The following is a 26352-nucleotide window of genomic DNA, read 5'->3' as shown; positions in this document are numbered from 1 at the left end:
CGGGTGCGGACCCCGCCTCGCTGGCTCCGTCGCCCGGCAGCCCCGCCGCCGCCGCCCCCGCCCCCGCGCCGCCCCCGCCCTGGCCCGCGCCGCCGCCCGCGGCCCAGCCGCCCGCAAGCTTGTGGCTGGAGCTCGGGCCCCCGTGCGCGAGGGCGCAGCAGTGCCCGAGCGAGTCGAGTGGGCAGACGAGCGGCGACCTGGGCACCAGCAGCAGCAGCGGCGGCGCCAGCAGCGCCGGGCTGTCCCCGGGCTCCGACTCCGACAGCAGCGGCGTGGTGTGCGGCGGCCGCGGGGGCCTGCGCGGCGCGCGGTCGCGCTCCTGGAGCCTGGAGAGCCTGCGCTCGGCCACCGCCGGTAAGGGCGCCGCCCGCCCCGGGGCGCCCCCTTTGGAGCCCCAGCGCTTCTCTCCCCGCCAGGCTGTCTCTCCTCCTGTTTTCTCCTGTTTTCTATTTCTCCCCCCGTTTCTGTTCCCCTGCTTCTGCTTCCTTTGCCTCTTGGATGCTTTTTCCTGGGTTTCTTCGGATTTCCCACCATCACCTGCCACCACCCGGGACCCTTCCTTCCCCTGCTTCCACGGGTGGCGCCCTGTTCCCCTGCGTCGCTCTCACCCGGCGCCGCGCAGCCCGCCCTGGCGGGGCGCCTGGTCCCCTGGGAAACGGGGTGTTTGGGCCTCGGTGCCGTCGCCCGCTGTTCCTGAGCTGCAGCCGCGTGACCTGTGCCAAATGGGGGGCAGGGGGTGGGGGCAGGCGAGGACTTGTGGGCCCATGGGGGACCGGACTCGGTGTGTCTGAGTCCCCCGGCCCAGAGGGGGGGGGCTCGTCTGGGACCCTCTGAAAAAAGCAGCGCGCCTTCCCCGGGATGGGATCGCCGCGGGGGCCCCCCTTTCTACCAAGGGGGCTGAGTTCTGGGTGCGCTAGGAGGGAAAGACCGGGACCCTAAATATTAGGCGAGGAGGCCCCGAGGGTGTTAGGACTGGTGCTCCTTGGTGAGTCGCTACACGGGATTCTTGTTATTTTACTTCCTGGAAACAGGCAACAAGTTCCTTTCGAGCCCCTGCAGTGGAAGTTGTGAAGGAAAATAGGGGCCGCCTGGCAGCGAGGGAGGCCATGCCCGACGATGCTCCGGCCGCGGGGTGTGGGGGCGAGTCCGCCGCCGCCTCGGAGCCCCGCCAGGAGGTGGGGGCGCAGGGGGCGCTGCCAGTGCCGGCCGGAGCGGCGCGGCCCGAGGGCAGGGGGCATGGGGGCCGCAGGGTTGAGGGGCGCCCCCCCCACGCCTTGGGGCCCAGGCCGTGCGGGGCTCTGTCGGGAAGAGAAGAGTGAAGGGCCCGCCTTGGGTCCCGAGAGCGCCGGGAACGGCGGGTGCCGCGTTCAGACTCTGCGCTCAAGTCGGTGGGTTTGGAAAAGCGAAGGCCGCCCGGGACCCGCACCACGCGCTGCGAGAGTCTCACCGGCGGCCCTGTCCCCAGCAAACCGGTGAAGCCGGGAAGAGGTGGACCGCGAGGCTGGAAGCCGCGGCGGACTCCACCGGCCGAATGTCCCTCCCGTAGCCAGCGCTGGCCCCACCCAGCGCCCCTGGGAGCTCTCGGGTCCCTCCTCTCCGGGGGCGGGCGACTGGAAGAGAGAGCCCGCTCCCTTTCAGATCTCCAAGGAGAGCGCGCCGGGACTGGCACTTGAAGCGAACCAGGGAATGACCTCTTCCTTCCCTTTCCAGAGCCCGAGGGCTGACCTGCTCCACTCAGCAGCAGCCTCCTGCCCAAGGCGGCCGGGGCCGTGGCGGGGGCGTGTGCCCCCTGGACTCCCTGGCCATTCTCCCTTCTCCCCGAGGCAGGGGCAGAGCAGGCGGAGATGGCAGGACCTGGGTTTGTTAGACACCCTGGGGCCCTGAGGCCGCCGGATGGGGTCAGACGAAACAGCAGCGTGTGCAGGCCTGGAGTGGGGTGGGGGGCTCTGGGGGCTGCTCCCCAGCGGCTCAGAGCAGGGCGGGGTTGAAAGCACCGTGAAGCTGGAAGCGTCGACAGACCCAGAGCACCAGGCCACCGAGGCTGGGTTCTGGGCGCTGCTGAGCACACAGGCCGCGTCCCACCTGTTCCCAGGGCAGGCTGGTCCGTCTCCGGCCTCAGGGACGGGGGAAAGAATTCCAAGCCACCGCTTCCCCCTCTGCCCCCCGCCCGCCCCATCAGCTCCGCTCGGTGCCAGGCACGGCCCGCGGCCCCGCTGAGCCGGGTGGATCCACCAAGGCCGCTTTCGGCTGGATTCGGGGAGAGAGCTGAGCCCTGACGGGCCGAGGCCTCACGCTGTGGACTCCCCTCTAGAGCGGGGCATCGTGGCTATTTGCCGTCCTTGGGAGAGACCGAGAAAATGGGCGCTCAAAGAATCATCCTCGGGCTTGTTGGTCAGGGGAGGAGCCGTGGTTGGAAAGGCTGACGGGGGTGGCTGGGGCGGGGGCTTGGTGCGGAAGGACGTCTGCTGGGCGTCTTCTCCACGCCAGGCGCGGCCCCGCTCCCTCAGGAACCGCGTGGGAGCCTGGCGAGGCGCGCTTCGCCACCCTGCAGCCCAGGCACCAAAACAGGCTGGGAGCGTAGCCTGCCCCGGGGGACACCACCTCATCAGTGCGTCTGCTTCGTTTTTATTTTTTAACTTTTTAAAAACTTAAAAAGAAGATTTTATTTATCTGTAGGGAGAGGGGGAGGGAGGGAGAGAGAGAAACGTCGATCCGTTGCCTCCCTCACGGGGGGGCCGAGCCCACCACCCAGCCGTGTGCCCCAACCGGGGAGCAAACCGGCGACCTCTCGCTTTGCGGGACGATGCTGACCCACTGAGCCGCGCCAGCCAGGGCCGCCGGCTTCCTTTCTGGGTGCAGCCGTCTCCCTGCAGAAGGCAGCATTGCGAAGGAGCCAGCCGGGAGGGGCGGGTGGGCTTCGAGGGAAAGAATCCTCCCTGGGGGTCATAATTGTTTGCAAGTGCCGGCTCTCCTGGTGCCTCCCTGCTCCTGGCCGGTCCCCTTTCTCTGCTTTTGGCGATTCAGCAGGCTTTGCAGCTGCCTTCTCTTCTTCCCTGGGTGACGCTGCCCCGGGTTGTCAGCCCGGGTGGGAGGCGGTGATGTGGGAAAGAGCCCCTCCTGGGCCCTGGCAAAGTGGCAGCTTGTCACCCATCTCCCCCTCGCGGCAAGCAGACGCCGGCTTCTCTGTGCCTTGCACACGTCCAGGGTGCCACGGTGGCCGCGTGACCAGCGACAGGCACACGGCCCCTGGGCAGGGCCCGACAGTGGAGGAGGGTGGGCCGTCGCAGGCGCTGACCTCGCCTAGCGCTGCTCCTCGTTCTGGCTGTGGGGTGGGGGGGGGCCCTGGTCAGCGCCAGCGGAGACGGAACCCTGGCTCGGCCTGCGGACCGCCTGGCTGTCCGACCTGGAGCCTGCACTTCCTCACCTCTGAGATAGGACTGATGATGCTTAATTAGTTGACATGTTGAATGGAGAGTTTCTGACACGGTGTTTGGCACGTGGTAGATGCTTAGTGAGTATTTAGTCTTTTTTTCTGCTTCCTCGAAGGACTGGGGTCCGTGATCTGACCCTGAGGCCACCGTCCCAGGCCTTGCAGCTGGGCCCGAGAGCCGGGAGCAGAGAAGGCGCAGATGAGCCCACGGAGACCAGGGCCTCTGGATGGGGACCGGTTAGGCGTTCAAACAAATCCTTAATAGCAGTCGGGTTGCGTATCTTTTTTTCCTAAAGAAAATTGACTACATCCACAGCTTAGCCTTCTTTCTGCTTAGCTGAGTTCTGTTCCTTTTTTGTCTCTGTGCCTGGGCAGGGAGAGTGAGTGTGTGATAAACAGTGGAAAGGTGTGTGAAACATTCGCGGGTAGAAGTATTTTCGGCGTTGGTAAAAAAAAAAAAAAAAAAAAAAAAAGTGGAAAAAGTTGACCGACGTGACATTTTACACAGCCGGACTTCAGGATTCCTCTGTTAGAGTAGAGATTTAACTTCTCATTAGTTTCTTGGTGAGTTTGCAGCTGCAGGCGCTGCAATTCAGCGGGTACGTTTTGTTTTGGTGAAGAGAACATTACAGCTCTCAGTCCTGCAAGATGGTGAGCTTGAAAAACTCGCTGGCTTCAGACATCCCCACGTGGCGCCTCAGGTATGACAGGCGTCACCGTATCGCGTGGCTGACCCCTTCGGAATGGAAGGGAGCCCCCGGGGCCAGCGCCGGGAACCCGACGGGAGTGGACGGCCACACCGCCGCCAACACCGCAGCTGACGCAGCGCAGAGGGTGCTTTGCCTGAAAATGTAGCTGCTGGAGGTGCTCTTATCCACCCGGGAACCGAAGAGCAAAGCCGGGAGATGGAACCAACACCTAACTCACAACGGAGACCTTCTGCGGGCTGTGCTGAGTGGAAGGTGCAGTTTTTCACTCCGTTCTACTCCTCCTATTGCTGTTTGGGTTCTGGGTGGGAAAACAAAAACTCTCCTTGAGAATTAAAACCTTGCGTGGCTAGAGCGCTCAGTTCACGTCAGCTCCTTCAGTCCGAGAACCTAAATGAGGTGGTTAAAAAAAAAAAAAAGTTAAATGCTGATGAAATTGGGAAATCACCTGAAAATCAGTCTCTAGGGATAACTCGGGGTATTTGAGGAACATTCATGTATCTACATGTGTTCAAGAATAAGAGACCGTGTTTGAAGGACGCAGGGCGACATGGTTTCCAAAGCTGGTGAGAGATCCGGATCCTGAACTCAGTGGACACAATTCGCCCCGCGTGGGGGAGCCCCGGAACGCCAAGGACAAGCAGGAGGTTCGAACAGCAGCGTAAGGGGCAGAGAAGCAGATGAGTCGCCGGGGAAGGATACTGGGTCGGAAGCTGGCTCCTCAGCAGCGACAGCGAAGCCAGGGGAACAATGTCAGCGCTAAGAATTCTTTACCCAAATAAAGTATCATTCGCAAGTGGGGTTAAAATAAAGACTTTGAGGCCCTTTCTCTTTCCAAACACAGGCTGAAGCAAATTAAGTTGCATTCCAGAAATTTTTATAGTATTGTGATAATCATCCAGTTCAAAATATTTTCTAATTTCTACTGAAATATTTTTTTTCCCTGTGGCCTAGGAGTTATTTAGAAGTATATTATTAATTTAGAACTATACGGATTTCCTAATTAGCTTTTTGTCAGTCATTTCGGACTTACTGGCATTATGACATAAGAAATCTGCATGATTTCAACCCTTTTTAATCTGTTGAAACTTGGTTTATTTTCATAGTATTTTCAGTAGTTCATATGTACTTGAAATTAATCTGTATTCTGTCCTTGTTGAATACAGGATACGCTATTCAAAGCAAATCTCCCTGCTGTATTTGTTTTTCTGCTTGTTCTATCAGTTGCTGAGAAAACTATGCCTAAGTCTTCCCCTAGGACTTTCAGTGTTTCTAGTGGCTTTACATAGAGAGAGGCTGTGTTATTAGGAGCATACAGATTTAGATTTGGTTATATCTTCATCTAATATCAACCTTTTGTCCTTATTAAATGTTCCTCTTTGTCTCCAATAATTCCTTCACCTCGGTGTCTGCTGGAGGTACATGCAGCAGTCGTGGGTTTCTTTGGGTCAGTGCTTGCATGACATACCACGTTCTTTTATATTTTTTAAAGTCCTTTTTTTATTTTTCAGTTGCGGTTGACATACAGTATTATGTTAGTGTTGTAGTAGGTGCCTGCCCCAGGGATTAGACATTTCATAGCTTCTTAGTGATCGGATACCATGTAATAACTTACTAAGGGATCACGCCGATGGGTCTCGTGTCCCTCTGACAACGTAAGGAGCCGTTAGAATGTTACCGACTACGTTCCCTGGGCTGAGCTTTACACCCTTGCGGCTCTTCTGTGGCAACCTGTTCGCCCTCCTTAACCCCTGCACCCTCGTCACCCATTCCCCCAACGCCCCTCCCATCCGGCAACCGTTGAAATGTGCTCTGGGTCTCTGGGCGTGTTTTTGTTCTGCTTGTTTGTTTATTTTGGTTTTTTAGATTCACTTGTTGATAGATATGTATTTATTATCAGTTTATTGTTCATAGTTTTAGCCTTTCTTTTTTCTTTTTCTTCTTTTTAAAGAAAACCCTTTAACATTTCATGGAATGGTGGTTGGGTGGTGATGAACTCCTTTAGCTTTACCTTGTCTGGGACGCTCTTTATCTGTCCTTTGATTCTAAATGACAGCTTTGCTGGGTGGAGTCATCTTGGCTGTAGGTCCCTGCTTTTCATCGCTTTGACTGTTTCTTGCCAGACTCTTCTGGCCTGCGAAGTTTCTGTTGTGAAATGAGCCAGCAGTCTCATAGGAGCTCCCTTGTAGGTAACTGACTGCTTTTCTCTTGCTGCTTTTAAGGTTCTCCTTGAGTTAACCTTTAATTTAATTATCATGTGGCTTGGTGTGAGCCTCTTTGGATTCCTCTTGTTTGGGACTCTCTGTGCTTCTTAGAGTTGTATATCTATTTCCTTCACCAGGTTAGAAAAGGTTTCTGTCTGTACTTTTTCAAATAGACTCTCAACTTCTTGCTCTCTCTCTTCTCTTTCTGGTGCTCCCATGATGCAGATGTTGTTGCGCTTGAAGTGGTCCCAGAGGGTCCTTACACTGGCCTCATGGTTTTGGATTCTTTTTTCTTTTTACTGTTCTGATTGGGTGTCCTGCTTCCTTCTATTACAAACTGCTATTTTGATTACTGGTTTCATCCACTCTACTGTTGATTCCCTGTGAATTATTTTTCATTTCAGTTAGTGTATTCTTCATTTACTAGTTCTCTTTTACTTTTTCTACCTCCATTTTTATGTGTTCACCTCACTGCTGAAGTTCTCACTAAGTTCCACTTCCCCGAAGTTCCCTGAGCATCCGGACAAGCTGTGCTTTGAACTTCATCCCGGGTAGATTGCTTGTCTCCATTTTGTTTCGTTCTTTTCCCGGAGTTTTGCTCTGTTTTTCCATGGGGGCCATGCTTCTTCGTGTCCCCACGTGGAGGCCTCCCGGTGTCTGCTTCTGTTACATCTCCTGGGCTTGCTGGTGTGGTCGAATGCGAAGAGAGTGGGAGTGAGGTCCGGGGGAAAGACAGCCTCAGACGCGGGGGCAGGAGGCAGTGCCGTCCGGGGGTCTCGGGGCGCTGCGCCTGTTTGCCCACCAGCCTTGGAGCTGCCGGGGCCTCCTCGGATCCTCAGTGGGCCGCCAGCTGTTGTTGACCTTAAACGAGTAGACAGCCAGGACTTCGCCAGCAAAATGGATTTATCCAGGTACAAAAAACCCCTGCAATCTGACCCCGGCTGGTGTGGCTCAGTTGGTTGGAACATGGTCCCATAGACCGAAAGGTCGTGGGTTCAATTCCAGGTCGGGGCACAAGCCTCGGGTGCAGGTGTGGTCTCCAGTCTGGGTGTGCACAAGGGGCAACGGATTAATGTTTCTCTCTGTCCCTTCTCCCATCTTCTGTCTCTGGAACCAAAAATTAACAATTCAAAAAAATAAAAACAGCAGTTTGGTATAATTTATTATCCAATGTCACCCCAATAAATTTAATTAAAAATAAATTTAAAAAAAAACTGCAATTGGGACAGGTGGTCTAGTGGAAACCCACATGCAAGTCCATAGAAAGGAGAAGAGCCTCTTCCACGGATTAGGGAGGGGCTGCGGTAGCAAAGAGCCCGTTGGAGGAAGTTGGAGGTTTGTCTCAGCGTGACTTCTCATTGGCTGGGTTGCGGCGGCAGTCCCCCAATGGCTGAGCCGTTGCTGGGCAAGGAGGACACGCCTTTTCCTTCTGCCGACGTAAAGGAGTATCACTTCCTGTCGGAGATGCAAGGCCCCTCTCTTCCCGTTGGGGTCAGTAGTGTGTGCTGAGCGTTTTCTCCTCTACCCTCCCAACTTCAGTTTAAATGTGGCTCCTGATTGTTAACGTTCACAGTGGGAACATTCGTACTTGCTGTCAGAAATCTAACGGGGTAGCACAGCCCTGGCTGGCGTGGCTCAGGGGACTGAGCCCCAGCCTGCGAACCGAAAGGCTGCCAGTTCGATTCCCAGTTCAGAGCACAGGCCTGGGCTGTGGGCCGGGTCCCCAGTAGGGGGCGCGCAAGAGGCAGCCACGCACTGATGTTTCGCGCTCTCCCTCCCTGCTGTCTCTAAAACAATAAATAAAATCTTTTAAAAATACATTGGGAGACTAGCTCTGGGAGGCAGTGTGGCGTCCCTGGTACCCCGAGGTGCCACACCTGGGGGGCTGCACCCTAGAGCATGGATTTACTCCAGGAGCTTTGATTTTGCAAACGGACACAAATCTTACACGTTACAGTGGTTGGCGGCCCTCCAAGAGCCACGGAACATAGACAACATTCGGTGTGTTTGTGGCATTAAAATTTCATCAGGAGGGTTAGGAAAACAACATATGAAGGCTCATTTAGGCTTCAGTCGTGGAAAAGAGGAGGCAAGACATTGTCTGAGGGACAATCTCTGAGATGTGGGCTCAGGCCTGCGGATGCGACTGGGCCCCATCGTTCGTACCGTGACCGACCGAAAACGGGGGTCCGACGGCCTGCCGCCGCGGAAACCAAGCTCGTGGGGCAGGTGCTGGCGCAAAAGCACCGAGGTCCCCTTCAGGTGCTGCGCCGCCTGGGAGAGCGGAGATGCCTGTCCCCAAGCCCGTCTCCTCTTTCTGCCGCGGGAAAGCCCAGGGGTGTCCTCAGTGGGGCCGGGACAAGAGCCCGCGCCCAGAGCCCCGGCTGCACTTTAAAGGACAGGCCTCGGGGGCCCGCAGGTGGCTGCGCAGCGGTCTCAGTCCCCTTCCAGGTGGCTGAGTTTGTTCCCGGCTGCTGTGCATTCCAGGCTCCCTCCCGGATGCTGCGTGTGGGGTCTGAGCCGCCACGGGCCACGCGGCTGCAGGACCCACACAGTCACGCGCTTCTGGATGAGGGAGCGTGAATGCGCCGGCGAGAGTATCACGAGGTGGGCGAGAGAGCGAGCGCGAGCGAGGCTCCCCGCGAAGGCCGCGGCCGTGTGGCTGCGAGGGACACGGGGCCCAAGGAGGGATCAGGCGAGTGCACTGTGCAAGTTACGAGCCAGGGATCCACTTTTCCCCTCTGGGATTATATTGTGTGGGACAGACCAAGTCCTTCCCCAAAATGACCAATGAGCTTCCCAAACTTTCGCACTTCGGATGGGTCATCTCCCAGCCAATCCCTCCCTCGGTCTTTGGTCCAGCACCTCCCCTGCACCACCTGACTTCTGTGGCCCGTGTGCCCGCCTTGCCCTGCCCACCCCCCCCACCCCAGTCTGGTCCCGGAGGGAGGGGAGGGCTCTTTTCCTATCCAGTTATCTTGCCAGGTCTGTGCGCGCTGAGGGGAGGAACCTGTCCCTGCCGCCCTCTTGGCCGACATGGGGGAGACGCCCCGATGCACAGACTGGCCCTTCCCCAGTAACGGTGCCAGACACAGCCCAGGGAACCGCATGCAAAGTCTGAAATATTCATCCCATGCAAGACGGCACCTCAGAGAGGGTCCATCGATCGAAGCGACGCAAGCAGCTGCATAGCGAGCCAGTCAGAGGAGAAAACCTACAAGTCACTCCATTTCTATAAAATCAAGCCCTGCAAAACTCAACACACGTGAATGCTGAAACAAAAGCGCGTCATTTATAAGAGGGTGGGAATATCAGATATTTCTCTAAAGGAGGCTGAAGGGAATAGGACTGGCGTAGGACATCAGGAAGTCGAAGTCTGAGATTCCGGGGTTTCTCTTACGCAGGAGGATACGTACTGCAGGTGTTTCTTATATTAATTTTCAAACTGTACTTGCATGTATGTAATGTATATTTGTGTGGATATACTATATACATATACATCATAATTTTTTAATTTCCTAATATACTGTTGGCATTTCTCTTAAGGGTCTTACACTCTAAGAGACACGTTGATCTATGGTTTTGAATTGGACCCAGCTGGCAGGGGCGCTGCGCGTGGGGCTGTGGCAGACACCGGGGGCTCCGTGGTGACGCGGTCGGTGGGGACCGCGGGGGCAGCGGTCGCAGTGGGTGTGAACGCCGGCCCGTGGCCTCGCAACCAGGCCGCGTTTTTGCAGCAGCAGTGGTTTGAGAACTGGCTCCAGCCCTCCTCCCTCCTCTCAAAGACGGAACGTTTATCCTGGAAAGTTTGGTGTCTTCTTCCTCGTGTCCTGCCCCCCAACCCCCAGCCCCCCTTTGCCAACTGGTCTCTCTCCCTCCAGCCATCCCCGACGGAGGCCTGGACGCGGCCGTCCACGCGGACAAGACCGGGAGCGAGGAGGACCTTTACGAAGACGTGCACGGCTCCGGCCACCACTACAGCCACCCTGGCGGGGGCGGGGAGCAGCTGGCCATCAACGAGGTAGGGCAGGGGCGGGGTGAGGGGCGGGGCTGGGAGGGACAGCGTCCTCTGGAGCGTGGCGGCGGGCAGCATCCCGCGTGCCCGCAGTCTGTGTCCTGGGCCCGCGGTGCAGTTTCAGCCTGTGACGTTCCCGTCAGGAGGGGGTGTCCACCCGCAGAGCTTGTCCAGAGACAGGTCTCTCCCGCGTGCCCTCATGGGGCCTGTGACGGGCGCAGGAGAGCAGGCAGGACTCCCAGGACCTCAGGAGGGAGAGCGCTGGTCTGTCCTGCCCGGCCGCCCCTGGAAGGCCACCCGGCTGGGAGGAGCTCTGCCGGGAAGCGGGTGGGGGCGGTCGATCCTCCTAAGAGTCGTCTGGGCTGGGCCGGGCCGGGCCGGGCGGGGCGGGCGGGGCGGGCGCACACTGATGGCTCCCCCACCACGCGGAGAGTTCGAAACTTAACTGCTGTTGCCGTGGAAACTGTGTGCAGGTTACCTGCCTCTCTTTTTTCTCTTCTTTTCATTCCCTTCCCTTCCTTCCTTTTTTTCCTGGAAGCAGAAGAAATAAGCAGAAGAAATTAGAAATGTCATGTAGGCAGAACTAAGTTCTTTTGCATTCTCTGAGGAGAGAGAAATTCTGAGACACTGACCATCCTTCGTTTTTCTCCTTTGTATTCTTATTTCTCCCCACTCTGCTTCGCCACTTAACTCGGAGGGGCTGCGGGACAGAACACGGTAGTTACTCGGCATAAACACCCGTGCACAATGCCACCCGGCTCTGCTCCGGGTCGGAGTACAGCGCCTGTTTCTGCTCCACTGAAACCACAACCTGAGGCCCCGGGGTCTGCAGGCCGGATGACTGTCCCCTCAGGAGGGGATCGATTTACAAACGACCTTTAACATTCCCGTTAATGAACGGGCGGAGCTTCACTACCTGACAGCTTGTCCACGGCAAATGGGCTCCTCTTACAAGCCCGGCTCTGAATAATGATGTTTTGAAGTCGTTAAATAGTGCTTTTTCAAAATCTATGAGGCATAAAGAATAAACATCCCAATAGGTTGAATTGTTTTTCCCCCCCAAAAAAAGTCACTGCTTCTCATCAGCCATCTGGAAGGCCTTGTAAGATTACGTCCCCTGCAGCGGAATCCACAGATAACGGTTTTGCTTTTGCTTAAGACCCAGGCTGCCCTCCTGGGTCTCGGCCCCGCCCGGGGAGGGGGGAGGCGGCTGGTGCGGGAGGGGAACCTGAGCGTTGGCCCCCCAGGCCCGGACAGGAGTTCTGCTGTGAGCAGGGGTCCCCTCTGTGCAGCGGGGTGACCGCGAGGTCACGTGAGGATGGACGGAAAGAGGAAGGGGGTTCCCTGGCACGTTTTCGTTCTCCAACAACTGCAAGGAGGGGACAGGGCAACCGCCCGAGCGGAGCACTAACAGGGCCCTCGGGGGCTCCAGAGGGGGCGGCGTTACTGGGCTGGCCATCAGTTCTGCATCGTCGGGGACGCGGCCCCGGACCCGATGGTGACATTCTGGTCCGCCACACCTTGCTGCTGGTGAGCTGGTACCTCCTGCCGGACGAGGTGCTCCTGCTGGAGCCAGGGCGGCTCTGCAGGCCCCGACAGGCGCCTGGCCAGGGGGACGCGGGCACTTGGAGTGTGGATCGCACGGAGAATCCGTCTCCTCTTTCTTTCCAAGGTCCTTGGTGGCTGAGGTGGCTGAGCAGACGGGGTGGGGATGTCGTCTCTCGTGTGTAGAGCGCCCAGTGCTTCCCGGGTACTCGTCCTTCCTGGACCCACGGCCTGCCCCCTGCCCCCGGGATGGGGGAGGACCTGTCACCTCACAGACGGGGACTTCTGGGCCAGGCCGCTGCAGAGCCCTTTCCAGGGGGGAGGGAAGCCACCAACTACTGCGGGCAGGGGCTGGGCTGCTCTCCCTCCCGAGACCCACCGGCACTGCCAAGTCCGGACATTGAATAGGCCCCTGATATGTGTCCTAAAGGGCGGGCCAGCGTGGAGGGTAGGGCCTGGGATTGAGGGCTGACCTCGGGGGGTCTGACGCCCTCCGGCCCCGGGCCCGTGGAGGACGCGGCACGTCATTTCCTTCTCCGGGCCTCTGTTTCCTGGTTTCCCGCGGTGGGCGGGCGGGTGCAGCCTGAGCCCCGCAGGGGGCGCAGGAGGCTGGCTGTGCGCGGGCGTTGGGGGCGCTCAGGCCAGGCAGCCCCCGCGGCGATTTGTGACCAGCGTGGCCCAGACTCGCTTTACCAGAAGCTCCCAGGAGACAGAAGGCGCCTGGTCGCTGATGGGCCGGTTCGCTGGGCCTTCCGGTGCGCGCCCGACCCCGCGGGCTCGCGGCTGCCTCCTCGCGCGAGTGGCGCGAAGGCCGCCGGGGGCCGCGTGAGTTCACACGCGGAAATTACAGAAGCAACGGGTGCCAGAGAAAAGCCCATAATAAGTCATGCCTGGCTCGCTCTAAAACCTCACATTCGCTTGTGCTGTTGTGAGAACGTGGGAGCGTCTTGTCCTAGGTTGCGGCAACTTCTCGTTCGCATCGACCTTAGGACTGATCTCATCTCAGTTTCCTAAGCAGGACGGGCCCAAGCCCTGGGGCTGAAGAGCAGCAGACGCTGGGCCGCAGCGCGGCGCTCGGGCGGGTTCACGGGCCTGCGTGCCTGCGTGCGTGCGCGCGCCCACACTCATGCGCAAAGAAGGCGCACGGGCAGTGAATGGTATGGGTGTCAAGTGCGCGTGCGTGTGACACGCGTGCGGGGGACTCAGCAAGTGCTGGGTGAAGTCAGGCCGTAGAGCACAGCCGAGCGGGAGTGCGGGGGGCCAGGCCCGCAGTGCCTGTCGGGGGGGTGCAGCCGCCGTGGAGGACAGTGTGGAAATTCTTCAAAAACCTAAAAACACCTGTCGTAGGATGCGTTGACCCCTCTTCCGGGTACCCGGCCTAAACAAGGAAGTAAGAATTTCGAAGCGATACCTGCGCTCCCGTGCTCACGGCAGCGTTATTCCCAGTCACCGGGACTCAGCAACAATGTGACGTCCTTTGACGAAGATAAATGGATAACGAAGACCTGGTGCGTAGGGACAATGAGCTATTACTCAGCCTTGGAAAAGGGACGCCTGCCCTTTGCTACAACGTGTGGATGCAGCTGGAGGACATGATGCCAAGCAACGCCAGCAAGACGCGTGGAGACAAACACTGCGTGTTCTCACTTACGGGTGGGAGCGGAAAGTCAGTTGCGGGAGGCGGGGGCGGGGAGAGTAGACAGTAGTTGCCAGGGGCTCGCGGAGGAGGAAGGAGGGAAGTGCTGGTCGGAGGGCAAAGTGACAGTTATGTGGAGACGTGGCTGCCGCGTGGTGACGGTGGTCAGCGAGACCGCCCTGGACACTGGAAACCCGTGACACGGCAGCGCTAAGGCGACGCTGCTGTCATGAGCTGGATCGTGCTGGTCGTTTCACCGCGTATACGTCTATCGAAACATCCAGTTGCACACCTTAAATACAATTTTTATTTGTCAATTTTACCTCAACAAAACGGGGGCCGGGGTGGTCAGCAGCCGAAACAGCCAGCTGCTTCCCTGCAAGGACGACATGGTGCTCTGATGGGCAAGGCCAGCAGGGAGGTCCCTGAGTCGGGGCCTCCCGGGAGCGCCTCGCCCGCCCGCAGTTCAAGGCGTGGCTCCGCGTCCCTGTGTTCTTTGTGCGGTTCGATGGCTGCGCCAGTTCCCTGACCTGTCAGAGCTGCCTGTACTCGTCCGCGGGGTGGGGGCCAAGGGCAGTTCCTGGTGTCGGGAATCAGACCACCTGGCCCGACTCCGGGCTCAGGCTCGCTTGTACCCGCAAGCCCCACGGCACCTGGGAGCCACCCTCCGTGCGCCTGGCCATCCCAGTCCCCTGAGCCTCCCACGGAGTCGCCCAGGTCGGAGCCTGCGCTCGCCCCAGGCCCCGTGACCCGCCGCCCCGCCTCGGTGCCGGGCTCCGGCTGGGAGCCCTGGCGCGCACGTGCCGGCTGCGCAGAAGAAGCCGGCCGGCCGGGCGCACGGCAGCTCCGCCCCCTCCGGGCGCTCCCGGCCCCGCTCGTGTCCCTGCGCCGCGGGATCTCCGGCGCCGAGCGGAGGCCCCGCGCAATGGCCAGGGGCCCGCAGGCTCGGCATCGCCCCGCGGCCCCCGGGAGCGCCCTGCGCGCGGTGCTGCGCTGCAACCTGCCGCCCGGCGCTCAGCGCGTGGTGGTCTTCGCCGTGCTGGCGCTCCTGGTCCTCATCAACGTCGTGCTGGTTTTCCTGCTGGCCTTCCGCTGACCGCCAAGGCCAGGCGCCCCGGCTCCTCCGGGTGAGTGGCGCCGCCATGGTGCACCCTCGCGCCTTGTGTCTCCCCCTCCAGCCCCGCGCCCGCACCGCGAGTCCCGCGCTAGGAGGCCTCCCCTGCCCGCCCGGGAATGCGGCGTTCAGAGACTGGGGGCGTGGTGACCCATGTGCGCGGGTCCTTCCCTCTGGCATCCGTAGGGTGCGCGCGCGCGCGCGGCTAAAATGGCGCATCGCCGTGGGCGCCCGGTGATGCGGTTGCCGCTCCAGCCGTGGCTGCTGTGGGTGGCTGGAAACTGCGCACCGGGCCTGCGTCTCTGTGGGGGCGGGGGTGTGTGTGCGCGCGAGAGGTGTCTGTGGAAGGCGAGCGGGCTCTTCTGCACGCGTTACCTGCTTTCCCCATTTTTGGTCTCAAGATGCGGGGTCTCGCCTAGCGTGTCCCCACCCCTCGCTGGAGGCTCCCTGCACAGCCCGCAGCCCCGCCGCTCCAGGGCCTGGGAGCTGCGTCCGCGGGCTGCGCTTGCAGCCCTCCGCCAGGTGGGGCGCAGTGGGGGTCCTCAGGGGACCCTAGGGGTAGAGTCTGGCTTCCAAGGGCCTGTCACACTCTCAGGGGTATGGGGTGGGGGGATCCCACTTGCCTTCGTCTTGACCTTGTTCTTCCCCTAGGACAGCCCCTCACCTGCCCCGCGTAAACACCCGGTGCCTCAGAGCCAGCGTCTGCTCCCCACTGCCAGGCCACCAGCGAGCCTGACGCCCCCTCCGCCTGCAGCGTCGCCTGGGCGCCCTGGCACCTGCACCTTAGTCACGGCGGCCAGGAAGGGCCTCTGTCCCGAACTCAGCCCTGGGCCCCGGCCCCTGGCAGCCTCTGGGCGCTCCTGGGGACACAGTGCTCCTCTAGCCTGTGGTCTCGATGACATCACATCCACAGTGGCGGGACTGCTGCACCTGCTCCGAGTGCCTCCCATTGTGAGTCTGCACCAGAGCTTAGTGACCCACGCGGAGCAGTGTCACTGGGGCGCCCGGGGCGGGGGACACGGGGACATCGGGGGACTTGCTCCTGCCTGTGTATCAAGCGCCTCTGGCGCTGGCCGGGTGCGGGGACAAGGAAGTGACAGAGAAAAGCAGTCCCTCCGACACCACCAAGGGCTGCCAGGTGACTGGGCAGGGCGGGGGAGGGGCCTGTCTGCGGGTGCAGGGCCCCTGGCCTCTCTCCAGGCCCTGCCTCTGCACTGCGCCTGCGCGCTTCCCGGCCGCGGAGCAGCCGTGTGAGGGCGGTCGGGACGCGGGCTCGGCAAGAGTTCACCGACGGAAGAAAACGCAGCGAGCAGTGTTTAGTTTCCTTCCCCAAGGGAGGGAAAGGGCTCCGTACGGAGCCGAGTGCCAGCCTGGGGGGGCGAGGGAGGGCCGAGGGGGCCCTTGGGGAGCAGGCGTCTTGATTGGCCTCGTATAGGCTGCGACTCGTCTGATGTTCTCTTTGGGCGCAGGGTCCGGTGGTCCGGCCGTGGGGTCTGGGGTCCGGTCCTTGTGGCCGGGCTTTGCCGGAGCCTCTGCGCCTTCAGGGCGTCTCCAGTGATTTTTCTAGGCCTGCGGGCAGAGGCTCGGAAACAACGAGCGTCCCTCATGCTTTCTGGGTCCAGCAGCTCCGGCAAAGCAGGGCCTGAGAAGGGGGCTTTGTGCTGTGCGGCAGGACCGCACCTGTGCCCGGCTGGCAGGCCAAAGCGGGGCGGGGGTGGGGGCTCCCGCCCAGGGCTCCCTTGAGAAAGGGGGGGCGGGGGCGGGGAGACGCCTGACCTGGTTCATATCTGCCGCGAGCGCCTGGCGGGCGGGAGCGTGCTGCGCAATGGCGGGTGCAGCAGCCTCGCGTCCTCCCGCCTGGGCCCCCGCGGCGAGAGCAGCCTGCGACCGTCCCGGGGCGTGTGTGTGCAGCCGCTGCGGACGGAGGGTGGACGGGACCCACGGCGTGTCTCGGGAGCCCCACACGTGGGGGCAGGTGCGCACCAGGGGCTGTGCAGCAAGGTGGGGGGGGTCTCAGGACCCCACTTCTCCAGGGCCAACATGACAAAGCTTGGACATAGCGTTTGGTTCCCTGCTGGATCCAAGCCTGTTTACTCAAGACGCTCCACTGTCTTGGCGACTCATCAAAGTGTGCGAATCGTGACGCACCTACGTGCGCGAGGTCACAAAGGCCCTCCGTTGTGTAGCTCACGCTCACCCGGGGTCACTGCCCCCGAATGGGACGTGCTCCGCGGCAGCGCAGACCGTCTCTGCGCGCTCGGCCTCTTGCGCCCAGGCTGGCCCCTGAGGCCGGGTGCCGGGCCCGCTGCGGGCGCGGGCTCCCTCACCCTCCCCGTCCAGGCTGTGGCCTCCCTGCAGCGGGGGACGTGCCAGATCCGTGTTCTCAGCCGGGTGGGCGCGGGGTCCCTTGAGGAGAACCGCCGCCTCCAGGGACCGCGCGGTGCTCTGTGCCCAGGGCCCCCGTTGAGCCCAGGGACCCCGCAGGCCTCGTGAGACTGGGTGCGCTCATCCCAGGAGCGGGCTCGTCAGGGCGCGGGGCAGGAAGCGGGGAGAACGGGCAGTTTCTGAACGGGCTCGCTCTAAGCCAGAGCCGGCCCGAGGCTGTGAGACGGAAAACGGGGGCCGCGCCGGGTCCCCACGGAGAGGAGCACGGCCCTGCCCTGCCGCCCCGGGAGCGCCTGTCCTCTTGCCCTAAGCCCCAGAGCCCCTCGTTCCTGGAGGGGCAGAGACGGAGCCCCCTCTCCTGGAACGCTGCTGTCAGCCCAGCGGGAAGCGGCGCCGGGAGCACGCGGCTGCCTGCCTTTCGGGGAAGGTGGACCCTCACCGGGAATCGCTGCCGAGAGGAGTTAGCAGAGGGCGAGCCAGGCGCCAAGAGCCGCACGGGAGCCACGTCGAGGCCCTGTCACACGGGGGCGCGCAGGGGAGACCCCTGGGCTTGGGGCCTCACCCCCTGAGGGGTCCCGTGCCGCTGTGGCCCCGGGGGCAGAGAGGGGCATCCGACTGGTTCTGCGGGCGCTCAGGGCGCACTGTGGGCCGGCCACATCGGGGCGCCGCCGGACTGGGTGAGGCAGCTTTGTGGCTTGTCAGGGGGCCCCCCCAGGTACCCCTGCAGCTCTCTGGTCCCTTCTAGCGTCACACTAGGGGGACCAGAGGGAGTGGCCGGCACAGCGGGGCACAGCTGGTGGTGACCTGGCCCCGGCCGGTGTCCGAGCGGGGCAGAGACAGGGATGACGCCGAGAGGCGGCTGTTTAATCGCTGGCCCGACGGGGACGGAGGAGGGCGGAGGCTCACAGGGCAGCGAGTGGCGCACGGGGCCCGCAGGTTCCACGCCCACCCAGGCTCCCGTGGTCCCGGTCCCTCCCGGCCTCACCATGAGCCCTGCCAGTCCCGACACGTGCAGGGTGCCGCCCTGCCCGGCTGACCAGCCTGTGCCTGGCTCTCTCCGCAGCTCATCAGCGATGGCGGTGTGGTCTGTGCGGAAGCGCTCTGGGACCACGTCACCATGGACGACCAGGAGCTGGGCTTCCAGGCGGGGGACGTCGTGGAAGTGATGGACGCCACCCACCGGGAGTGGTGGTGGGGCCGCGTGGCCGGCGGCGAGGGCTGGTTTCCGGCCGGCTTCGTGCGGGTACGGCCCTGCCCGCGCAGAGCCGACGGGCTCTGCCCAGAAACCGAGGCCAGAAGCTGCTCTGGCCTGGGGTGCCACGGACCCCGCCTTGGGGCTGCGGGCTGGGGGGTGGGGGTCAGGAAGGCCCGCCGGGCGCTGTGGCAGCTGCCCTCCTCCTGCCGGGCCACCGGACTCCCTCCAGGGCCCCAGGAGCGGGAGAGGAGCGGTCGGCCGGCCGGGGTGCGGGTCCATCCGCCGGCCGCCTGTGGTCAGCTCACCCCCACCCGCTCGGGTGGGCAGGCGTTGCCTGAGCACCAGGGGGCATCCACTCGGTTCACGGCCACAGCAGCCCTGGAGGGGACACCCAGGTGTGCAGGCGTGAGGTCCTTGGCCCGCAGTTCACAGGGCAGGACCCAGGGGCCGCCTCCGTGGCCTCTGGTCTCCAAGGAGCAGACCCAGGGGCTGACTCCAGAGGGCCAGGCGGGAGGTCGGGGGTGGAGACCCCATCCAGCTGGCTGCCCCTCTGCCCGGACTCCCTAAAGCATCCGCCCTGTACCCCGAGCCTTTCCCAGCTACGGTCCCAAAGCCGGCAAGGCCGGTATCCATCCCCTTCCCTCGGGTCGCCAGAGAGCCCGGTGCAACAGGCGCGCCTCAGAAACCGTCCCCAGCCCTGTGCTCAGAGGCGGCAGGGCGCCCGCGGAGGAGGCCGGTCCCAGAGGCGCCGCCCACGGCCCGGTCGCCGGGCCCTGCGTCCCCGAGTTCGGCTGAGCATGGCTCGCGGTGGCGCGAGGGGTGCCCAGGCCTGCGGGGTGCTGACCGGCCCCCTCGCCTGCAGCTGCGGGTGAACCAGGACGAGCCCGCGGACGACGAGGCGCTGCGTGCCGGGGTGGGCGGGGCGGAGGACGGCACGGCGGGTGCGCAGAGCAGCGTCAGGGACCAGATGCGCACCAACGTCATCCGGGAGATCCTCAGCACCGAGCGCGACTACATCAAGCACCTGCGCGACATCTGCGAGGTGAGGCTGGGCGCGCGGCGGCGAGGCGCCACGCGGGGCGCGGCCGGGCCGCAGGGTGCCTGACCGGACCTGTCCCCAGGGCTACATCAGGCAGTGTCGCAAGCGCGCCGACATGTTCAGCGAGGAGCAGCTGCGCACCATCTTCGGCAACATCGAGGACATCTACCGGTGCCACGCGGCCTTCGTGAAGGCGCTGGAGCAGAGGTTCAACAGGGAGCACCCGCACCTGAGCGAACTGGGCGCCTGCTTCCTGGAGCACGTGAGCCTCCCGCCCCGCCCGCCGGCACCCAGGAGGCGGCCTGCGCCCGATCGATCGCGGGCAATCGCCTCCTCCTCCCGAGGCTTCCAGGTCCCACTCACTCCCTCACCTGCCCAGAGGCCCTCACCCTTCAACACTGTTCTTGGGGGCCAAACCACATCGCAGGAGGCTCCTTGGAGCAGGGGCCTGCGGTCGGCCCCGGCCTTTCCTTGAGCCAGAGAGGGGGGTGGAGGGAGGGGGACTGGCTGGCCGCTGAGCACCTACGGGCTGCAGGTTCTTAGCAAGTTCGGGGGTTTTCCACTCGTGTCCCAGCGCCAGCCTCACAGAGGCCCCCTGGCCTGGTCTGGGTTCGAGGGGCGCCCCCTCCGCCCCCACTCAGTAAGGACGGGGCGGCACAGGCTGTGTCCTGCCCTGTGATGCTGGCGGCTGGAGCAGGAGATGCAGGCCAGCCCCCTGGGGACGGCGAGGGCTGCTCCCCGTGGGGCGCCGCCAAGGGCCTGCCACCTCTCCCAGGGGCAGCACCGGGGAGACCGTGTCCCTGCTCCTGCAGGCGCTTGGGGGCGTCTGAGCCCCCGAGTGAGGACGGCATCGGGGTCCAGTCACTCAGCGGCCGCGTGGAGCCCCCGGCTCTGTGCCGACCTCGCCCGGCGTGGGCGTCGCAGCGGCCGCTGCCCTCCATGCCCACCGGCAGCCAGGGCGCCCCGGCCCCTCGCTCGGGGGAGACCCGGCTGCTCTCTGGCTCCGGGTAGACGGAGGCTTAAGAAAAAGAAAGGAAAGGAGGCCAGGCCTGGGTGGCACCGCTCAGGCTCCTAGTCGCTCTCCCCTGGGGCCTCCCTGGTTGTCACGTGTCGGCCGCGGGCCCTGCGCGGGCGGCCCCCGCTGCCGTCTGCAGAGGCCGTTGGCGTCCCCGGGCGTGACTCGGCGATGTTTGAGCCTGGGCCCCCATGCAGGGTCAGCAGGAAGCGGACCCCCACGCCCACCCCCACCCCGCCCCTGCTGGGCGCCCACGGGAGGCAGCAGGCAGGCGGGCCGCCCCCTGACCCCCGCTGTGCCCCCAGCAAGCGCACTTCCAGATCTACTCGGACTACTGCAACAACCACCCCGACGCCTGCGCGGAGCTGTCCCGGCTCGCCCGGCTCAGCAAGTACACGTACTTCTTCGAGGCCTGCCGGCTGCTGCAGAGGATGATCGACATCTCGCTGGACGGCTTCCTGCTGACGCCCGTGCAGAAGATCTGCCAGTACCCGCTGCAGCTGGCCGAGCTGCTCAAGTACACGCACCCCCAGCACCGGTAGGCGGCTGCGCGGGGCGGGCGGGCGGGCGGCCCTTGGCCTGCGGGGCACCGCTGCAGGCGCTGGGTGACCGCGAGTCACGCCATCCCGGCTCCCACCGGCCGACGCTGGCGCGAGGGGGGCACTTGTCCTGCCCTGCGTGGCCCAGAGGGCGGGCGGAGGTGTGCTGAGGGGGGCGACGTGGGCAGGCGGCGGGGCCCGCCCCGGGAGGCCCCCGCCCCGCCCCACATGGCCCTCCTCCACGGCGGTCCCGCTGCAGGGATTTCAAAGACGTGGAGGCCGCCTTAGACGCCATGAAGAAGGTGGCCCGGCTCATCAACGAGCGGAAGCGGAGGCTCGAGAACATCGACAAGATTGCGCAGTGGCAGAGCTCGGTAGAGGGCTGGGAGGTGAGGGCCACTGCGCTTTACAGCCGGCTCCTGAAAGAGGCAGGAGGGCGGGGGCTGTGCTCCTGGGGCTGGCGAGGGAACAGGGGCCGCGGGGGGGGCGGCCGCCGGCGTGGAATGTGCCGCTGCTCCCGCCGCTGCTCCCGCCGTGCGGCCGTGGCCGCCGTCCGGGTAAGGGAGCTGCGGTTCTGCCCCGGGGGGACAGGCAGATCCCCAAGGTTTGGGGCTCCCGACAGAAGGGGTCAGGCCGTGCAGGGCATCCGCAAAGATGGGTCGCCACCCATCAGGGGCCCCGTCCCGTTTCTCTGGCTTGCAGTTCCCCCGGGCCCGCCAGGGTCACCTTCGAAGGCTGCACAGAGGCCTGAACTGACAGTGACATTCCTGTCTCACCCCTGCCCCCACCCGCCAGCCATAAAAGGGTATAAAAATACAGATTCCGGGGCCCCATCCTGGAGATACGCAGTCAGAACCCCTGTGGGCTTTACTTTGTCCTGGTGTTTCCCTCCTGGAGGCTGGTCTGAAGCCAGCCCTGGCTGAGCCCCAAGAGACTCACCCCCTGGGGGTCTGGAGGGGCAGCACTTCCTCCGGAAGCTTGCAGTCCGACCATGGGACTTCGGACACAGACCTCGGTCAGGGGGAGGAAGGAGGTCTTCTAAGAGAGGCAACCCCCGCCCCCCCGAAGGCCAGCCTGGGGGGGCCTGCAGCCCCGTCTGATCGTCTCTAGGGCACCCCCGCCAACCCAGCCCCCTGGCCCCCCCCCAAAGTTCGCATGATCTAGTGGCTGCCTCAAAAGAGGGGGAGAGACAGGTGGAGCCAACGTCAATGTTTTATTTAAGTGATAAGATCTCATTCCCGCAAGTCTCCGCAGAAACGTTGCTTGCGAAAGGCCTCTAGCGTCCACGTGTCCCAGTGACCCCTCGCTGGGGTCAGCCCCGCCCATGGCTCTCGCGGCGGCTGCCATGGGCCCGGCTTTGCAGAGACCGCAGACTCTAACCCCCATTTTACTCCTTGATGTCCCTGTGGCCTGCTGCTCCCTGCAAACGCTGGCCTGGTGGGGACCCCAGGCCACCTGGGGGGAGGGCAGGCAGAGCAGCCCCCCAACAGTGGAGGCAGGGGGCGGCACCCTGAGGACGGTGGTCCCCCCACCACCCGCGGCTCCGGGCCGCAGGCGCTGAGCTGGGCTCCCCACGGGTCCCCAGGGGGAAGACCTCCTGGCGCGGAGCTCCGAGCTCATCCACTCGGGGGAGCTGGCGCTCGTCACCCTGGTGCCGGCCAAGAGCCAGCAGAGGGTCTTCTTTCTCTTCGACCACCAGCTCATCTACTGCAAGAAGGTACGGAGCTGCTGCTCCGCTGCGGTCCCCTTGCCCTGAGGGAGTGCTGAGGGCACAGGCCGTGCCCTTTGGCACAGGGGTGGGGGGGCGCCCAGGGGCCGCGGGGGGACCTCCCAGTGCGACCAGGGCCCTGCTGTTGGGAACACGCCCCACCCGGCTGAGCTGTGGCTCCCACGCCCACCCCCAGCCCCCGGTGCTCCAGCACCTCCCGCCGCCTCTCCTAACGCTGCCATGCGGCCTGTCTGGGAGGCCAGATCTCCCCGGTGCTCTGCTGTGTCATGTGGCCTGGGCCGTGGCCCACGCCTGTAGCCAGGGCTGCCTCCCCACGACCCTGCAAGGCCCTTCAAGAACCCCTGGGCCAGCCAGTAGCCTAACTGAAGGAGGCGGCTCCTCCTCACGGGGGCAGGCGGTGGGGGCCCACCAGTCTCGCCCCACCTTTTGAGCCCCAGGCCGGTGGAGGCCCCGCCAGCCCTCCCAGTACAGGGCAGAGGTGAGGCGGGGCCTTGGGACCAGGCGTGCCTGGCAGGCGGGCCGGCCAGCGGGTCTCTCCCGGTGTCTCCGCAGGACCTCCTCCGCCGCGACGTGCTGTACTATAAGGGCCGCGTGGACCTGGGCGGCCTGGAGGTGGAGGATGTGGAGGACTGCAAGGACCGGGACCTGCATGTGAGCGTCAAGAACGCCTTCCGGCTGCGCTGCAGCGCCACCGGCGAGAGTCACCTGCTGTGTGCCAGGAAGCCTGAGCAGAAGCAGCGCTGGCTCCAGGCCTTCGCCAGGGAGAGGCAGCAGGTGCGGCTGGACCAGGAGACAGGTGCGAGACACCAGCGCCGCGCCGCACCGCGCCCGCCCGCCGTCCGTGCGAGGCCGTCGGGACAGCCGGTGGCTGGGACAGCGTGTCCTGCAGCCCCAGCGCCTCAAGGGTAACCCGGGTGTCAGCCCCCGGGCACAGGTCTGCCGGCCTCCTTGGGGGCTGCTTCCAGCACACGCACGCATGCGCGCACCCTCCGTGCGCTCGGGCCGAGGACGTGGGGGCGCCGCTTTCCAGCACAAGCCCCGGGAGAGCGCGGGAGCGGAGGCGGACTGGCCTCCCGAAGCCTGTCCCCCCCCAGCAGGGCGTCCCCCCTCTGCCCCCCCTCCTGGGCACATGCCCCTTGTCCTCCCACTCAGCGATGGCCAGGCCGGCCCGTGGCCTGGGGAAAAGCCTCCCCCACAGTCGAGAAAAAGGATACTCAACTCTGGGTCGGGGACCCGCCGAAGGACGGGGTGGGCAAAGAAGGCTGTGGGGAGGGTGCTGAGGGGCACCCGGAGGGGCCGTAGCTGCCTGGGGCCAAGGCTAGCGGGCTGAGCAGGGCACGGAATCCCGGGGCACCGCGAGGTGGGCAGGGTGCACGGGGCTGCGCCAGGCCGGGAGGGTGGGGGCGAGGGTGGGTGCCCGGCGGGGCAGAGCAGCCGGGCGCTCGCAGGGCGGCAGGCGGCTCATCGGTGTCCCCCCCAGGCTTCTCCATCACCGAGCTACAGCGGAGGCAGGCCATGCTGAAAGCCAATAAGCTGCAGGCGGCCGGGAAGCCCAAAGGTGAGCAGGCAGGTGCCGCAGCCTCCCTCACGCGCGGCCTGGCCCTTGCCCTGACCACACCTCCCGACCCCAGAGCGGAGCCCGCGGCGCCTGGGTCCTCGTGACGCGCCCCCCCAGCTCGTCCCCTACGGTGGGGGTCGGAGGCGGAGCCTCAGGTCAGGTCCCACCCCCGCGCCCCAGGAGCCTGCGTAACCCCTGCTGTCTTCTCCCCTTCCCCCACCCTGCAGCCCTCGGCCGGCCCTACTACCTGATGCGCCAGAAGCCCCCGGCGCTGCCCGCCAGCGTGCCCCAGCCGCAGGTGCTGGTGCTGGCGGAGCCCAAACGGAAGCCGTCCACCTTCTGGCACAGCCTCAGCCGGCTGGCGCCCTTCCGCAAGTGAGCCCGCGCCCCCCGCCGCACTGTCCGGACCTGCTCTGCCAGCTCCCCGCCCCGGGCCCACCCGCGGCCCCTGTCCCGCTGCAGACCCGAGTGAGTGGGGCTGAGCGAGGGCGGGGCTGGTGCCTCCGGGCGGAGCCGGGCTCTGCCCCCTTGTTCCTGGTTCTGCCCCACGATGGACGAACGGGAGACGCCAGCAGGAGGGGCGGGAGCCCCGGCACGGAGCCGCCTGCCAGGCCAGGCCAGGCGGACGGGCGTGAGAGGACGGCCCTCTCAGGCCCTCTGCTCAGACTTGCTCTCCTCCTGCGAGGCCCGAGTGCCAGACGGTGGCTCCGCTGGAGGGTGGGTACCAGGAACCCGCGTCCGACCACGTCTGGCCCCAGAGCCCCCGTTTGGCCTCCCGGTTCCTCTCTGGACTCTCGCTGCTGCCGCCCGTCTTCCCCTGCAGCGCGTCTGCCGCCAGCAGCCAACGCCATCGGGAACGCCCCCAGGTAGCTGCGTGTTGACTCTAGAACCCGGTTTTTCTAAGGACGGAGAAAAAGAACCGGATGCAGGAAGGCCGCCGTGCCCTGAGGGAGCACGAGGGGCCGCGGGACGGGGCCAGAGGGCCTGGCACTGACCTGCCCGCCACGGCGCCGCCCCGGGTCAGCAGCAGCGCGGGGTCACTTGCACACCTCTGCCTCACGGCAGCCAGAGACGTTTAATTTCATAAAGAAACATGGAAACTACCCTGGCCGCGGCCCTCCTTTTCCACTGGGGACTGTGCCCTCCCTCCTCCTGTCCCAGGAGCCCCGGGGGTAGGGCCCCGCCACCTGCGCCTCTCGAAGGCTGCGTGTGGCTGCAGGTAGCACAGGCGTCTGCGGGCACGGGATCCGTGGTCTTTCCGGGGAAGCAAATGTCCTCTGGGGAGGACGGGCACCGGGACCGGGAGAGGGACGGGGCGGCTGCCTGCCTGCCCGCCTGCCCCCCGGCTGCTGAGCACAGAGGCTCCTGCCCAGAACTCGGGTTCCTTAGTCCAGGGAAATGACACCACCGCTCAGCAAGGCAGCCCCTCAACACAAAACGCACTGGAGAAAGGCAAACACCATATGCAACACAAGTCAATCTTTATTGAAAACTGCAGTGTTAATACATAACTCTTGTTACAGTAAACGTGCTTTTAATAATTTTAAATCTGAGCTCATCTACTCATCAGGTTGCATAAAAAATTAAAACAGGATGGATTCACAGGTAACAGAGCCGGCCCGGGACGGTCCCGCCCCTCCGTGCTGACCGCCGCCCACGGCCGAGGCAGGGGAGGGGCGCGTTAACACTGGAAGACGATGCTGACTTAAGCTTAAAAATGTACCAAGAGAACAGTCTAAAAAACCGTATTTAAAAATCATTTAAAAAGTTTTTTAAAGGAGCCACCGCCCAGGCAGCCTGTCCTCCGGGGGCGGTCGGAGCAGCCCTGCTGGGCGCCGGCCTGAGCCGCCGGTCAGCTCCTATGCACACGCCCCGCGGGCCGCCGCGCCGGGACCTCGCAGCTGCGCCCGTCTCCGCCCTGTCCCTGTGCCTGGTGGGCTGACTTTAGTCCTGGGGACTCCTGGGCAGGGACTCCGCAGGCTTTCTGTCCTTCCAAAGAGGGTGTGGAGAAAGGGGCCACGCCTCTGAAACACGGGAGATCCACCGGGCAACTCTGTGCCCGAGGCCTGACCCCGCTCTGCAGTGCGTGGCCTGCAATCCGCTCGCTCAAGTGCGCTGCCCCTTCTGGAAGCTCAGGGACAGGGATGCGGAGGGCACGTGGGACCCACGCACGCACACGTGAGACGTGACAGAGCGCCGACCAGTCGGCCCGCCCCCTCAGCCCACCACACTCCGCCCACC

At 63.8% G+C, this 26352-nt stretch overlaps 1 protein-coding gene across 4 annotated transcripts; it reads left to right on the top strand.

Moving 5' to 3' along the window:
• The first annotated feature begins 302 nt into the window (after positions 1-302).
• Positions 303-24605, top strand: ARHGEF4 (Rho guanine nucleotide exchange factor 4). 4 transcript variants are annotated; one of them, XM_054586683.1, is made up of 11 exons: positions 303-354; positions 10223-10362; positions 18100-18279; positions 19094-19273; positions 19353-19532; positions 20591-20823; positions 21084-21213; positions 22410-22541; positions 23106-23349; positions 24034-24111; positions 24339-24605. In XM_054586683.1, exons 3-11 carry the CDS (start codon positions 18154-18156, stop codon positions 24488-24490), a joined length of 1455 nt encoding a protein of 484 aa, XP_054442658.1. In that variant the 5' UTR covers positions 303-354; positions 10223-10362; positions 18100-18153; the 3' UTR covers positions 24491-24605. The 4 variants fall into 4 exon arrangements, with proteins under 4 accessions (XP_054442658.1, XP_054442657.1, XP_054442656.1 ...); XM_054586682.1 differs by lacking the exon at positions 303-354 and adding an exon at positions 1117-1175; XM_054586681.1 differs by lacking the exon at positions 303-354 and having other exon boundaries at positions 10245-10362; positions 23106-23327; positions 24339-24459.
• The last annotated feature ends 1747 nt before the right edge of the window (positions 24606-26352 follow it).

This window comes from Pteronotus mesoamericanus, unplaced genomic scaffold, assembly GCF_021234165.1.
Source record: "Pteronotus mesoamericanus isolate MK-2021 breed Mesoamerican mustached bat unplaced genomic scaffold, CSHL_Meso_final contig_94, whole genome shotgun sequence".
Taxonomy (NCBI): domain Eukaryota; kingdom Metazoa; phylum Chordata; class Mammalia; order Chiroptera; family Mormoopidae; genus Pteronotus; species Pteronotus mesoamericanus.
This window is presented reverse-complemented; position numbering and strand designations above follow the sequence as displayed.

What these genes read in the sequence shown, in the direction of transcription:
- ARHGEF4 (XM_054586683.1), top strand. Translation starts at nt 18,154, where the DNA reads ATGGACGACCAGGAGCTGGGCTTCCAGGCGGGGGACGTCGTGGAAGTG. An exon ending in TACACGCACCCCCAGCACCG is followed by an intron (nt 20,824 to 21,083) that starts GTAGGCGGCTGC and finishes GTCCCGCTGCAG; the next exon opens with GGATTTCAAAGACGTGGAGG. An exon ending in AGCTCATCTACTGCAAGAAG is followed by an intron (nt 22,542 to 23,105) that starts GTACGGAGCTGC and finishes GTGTCTCCGCAG; the next exon opens with GACCTCCTCCGCCGCGACGT.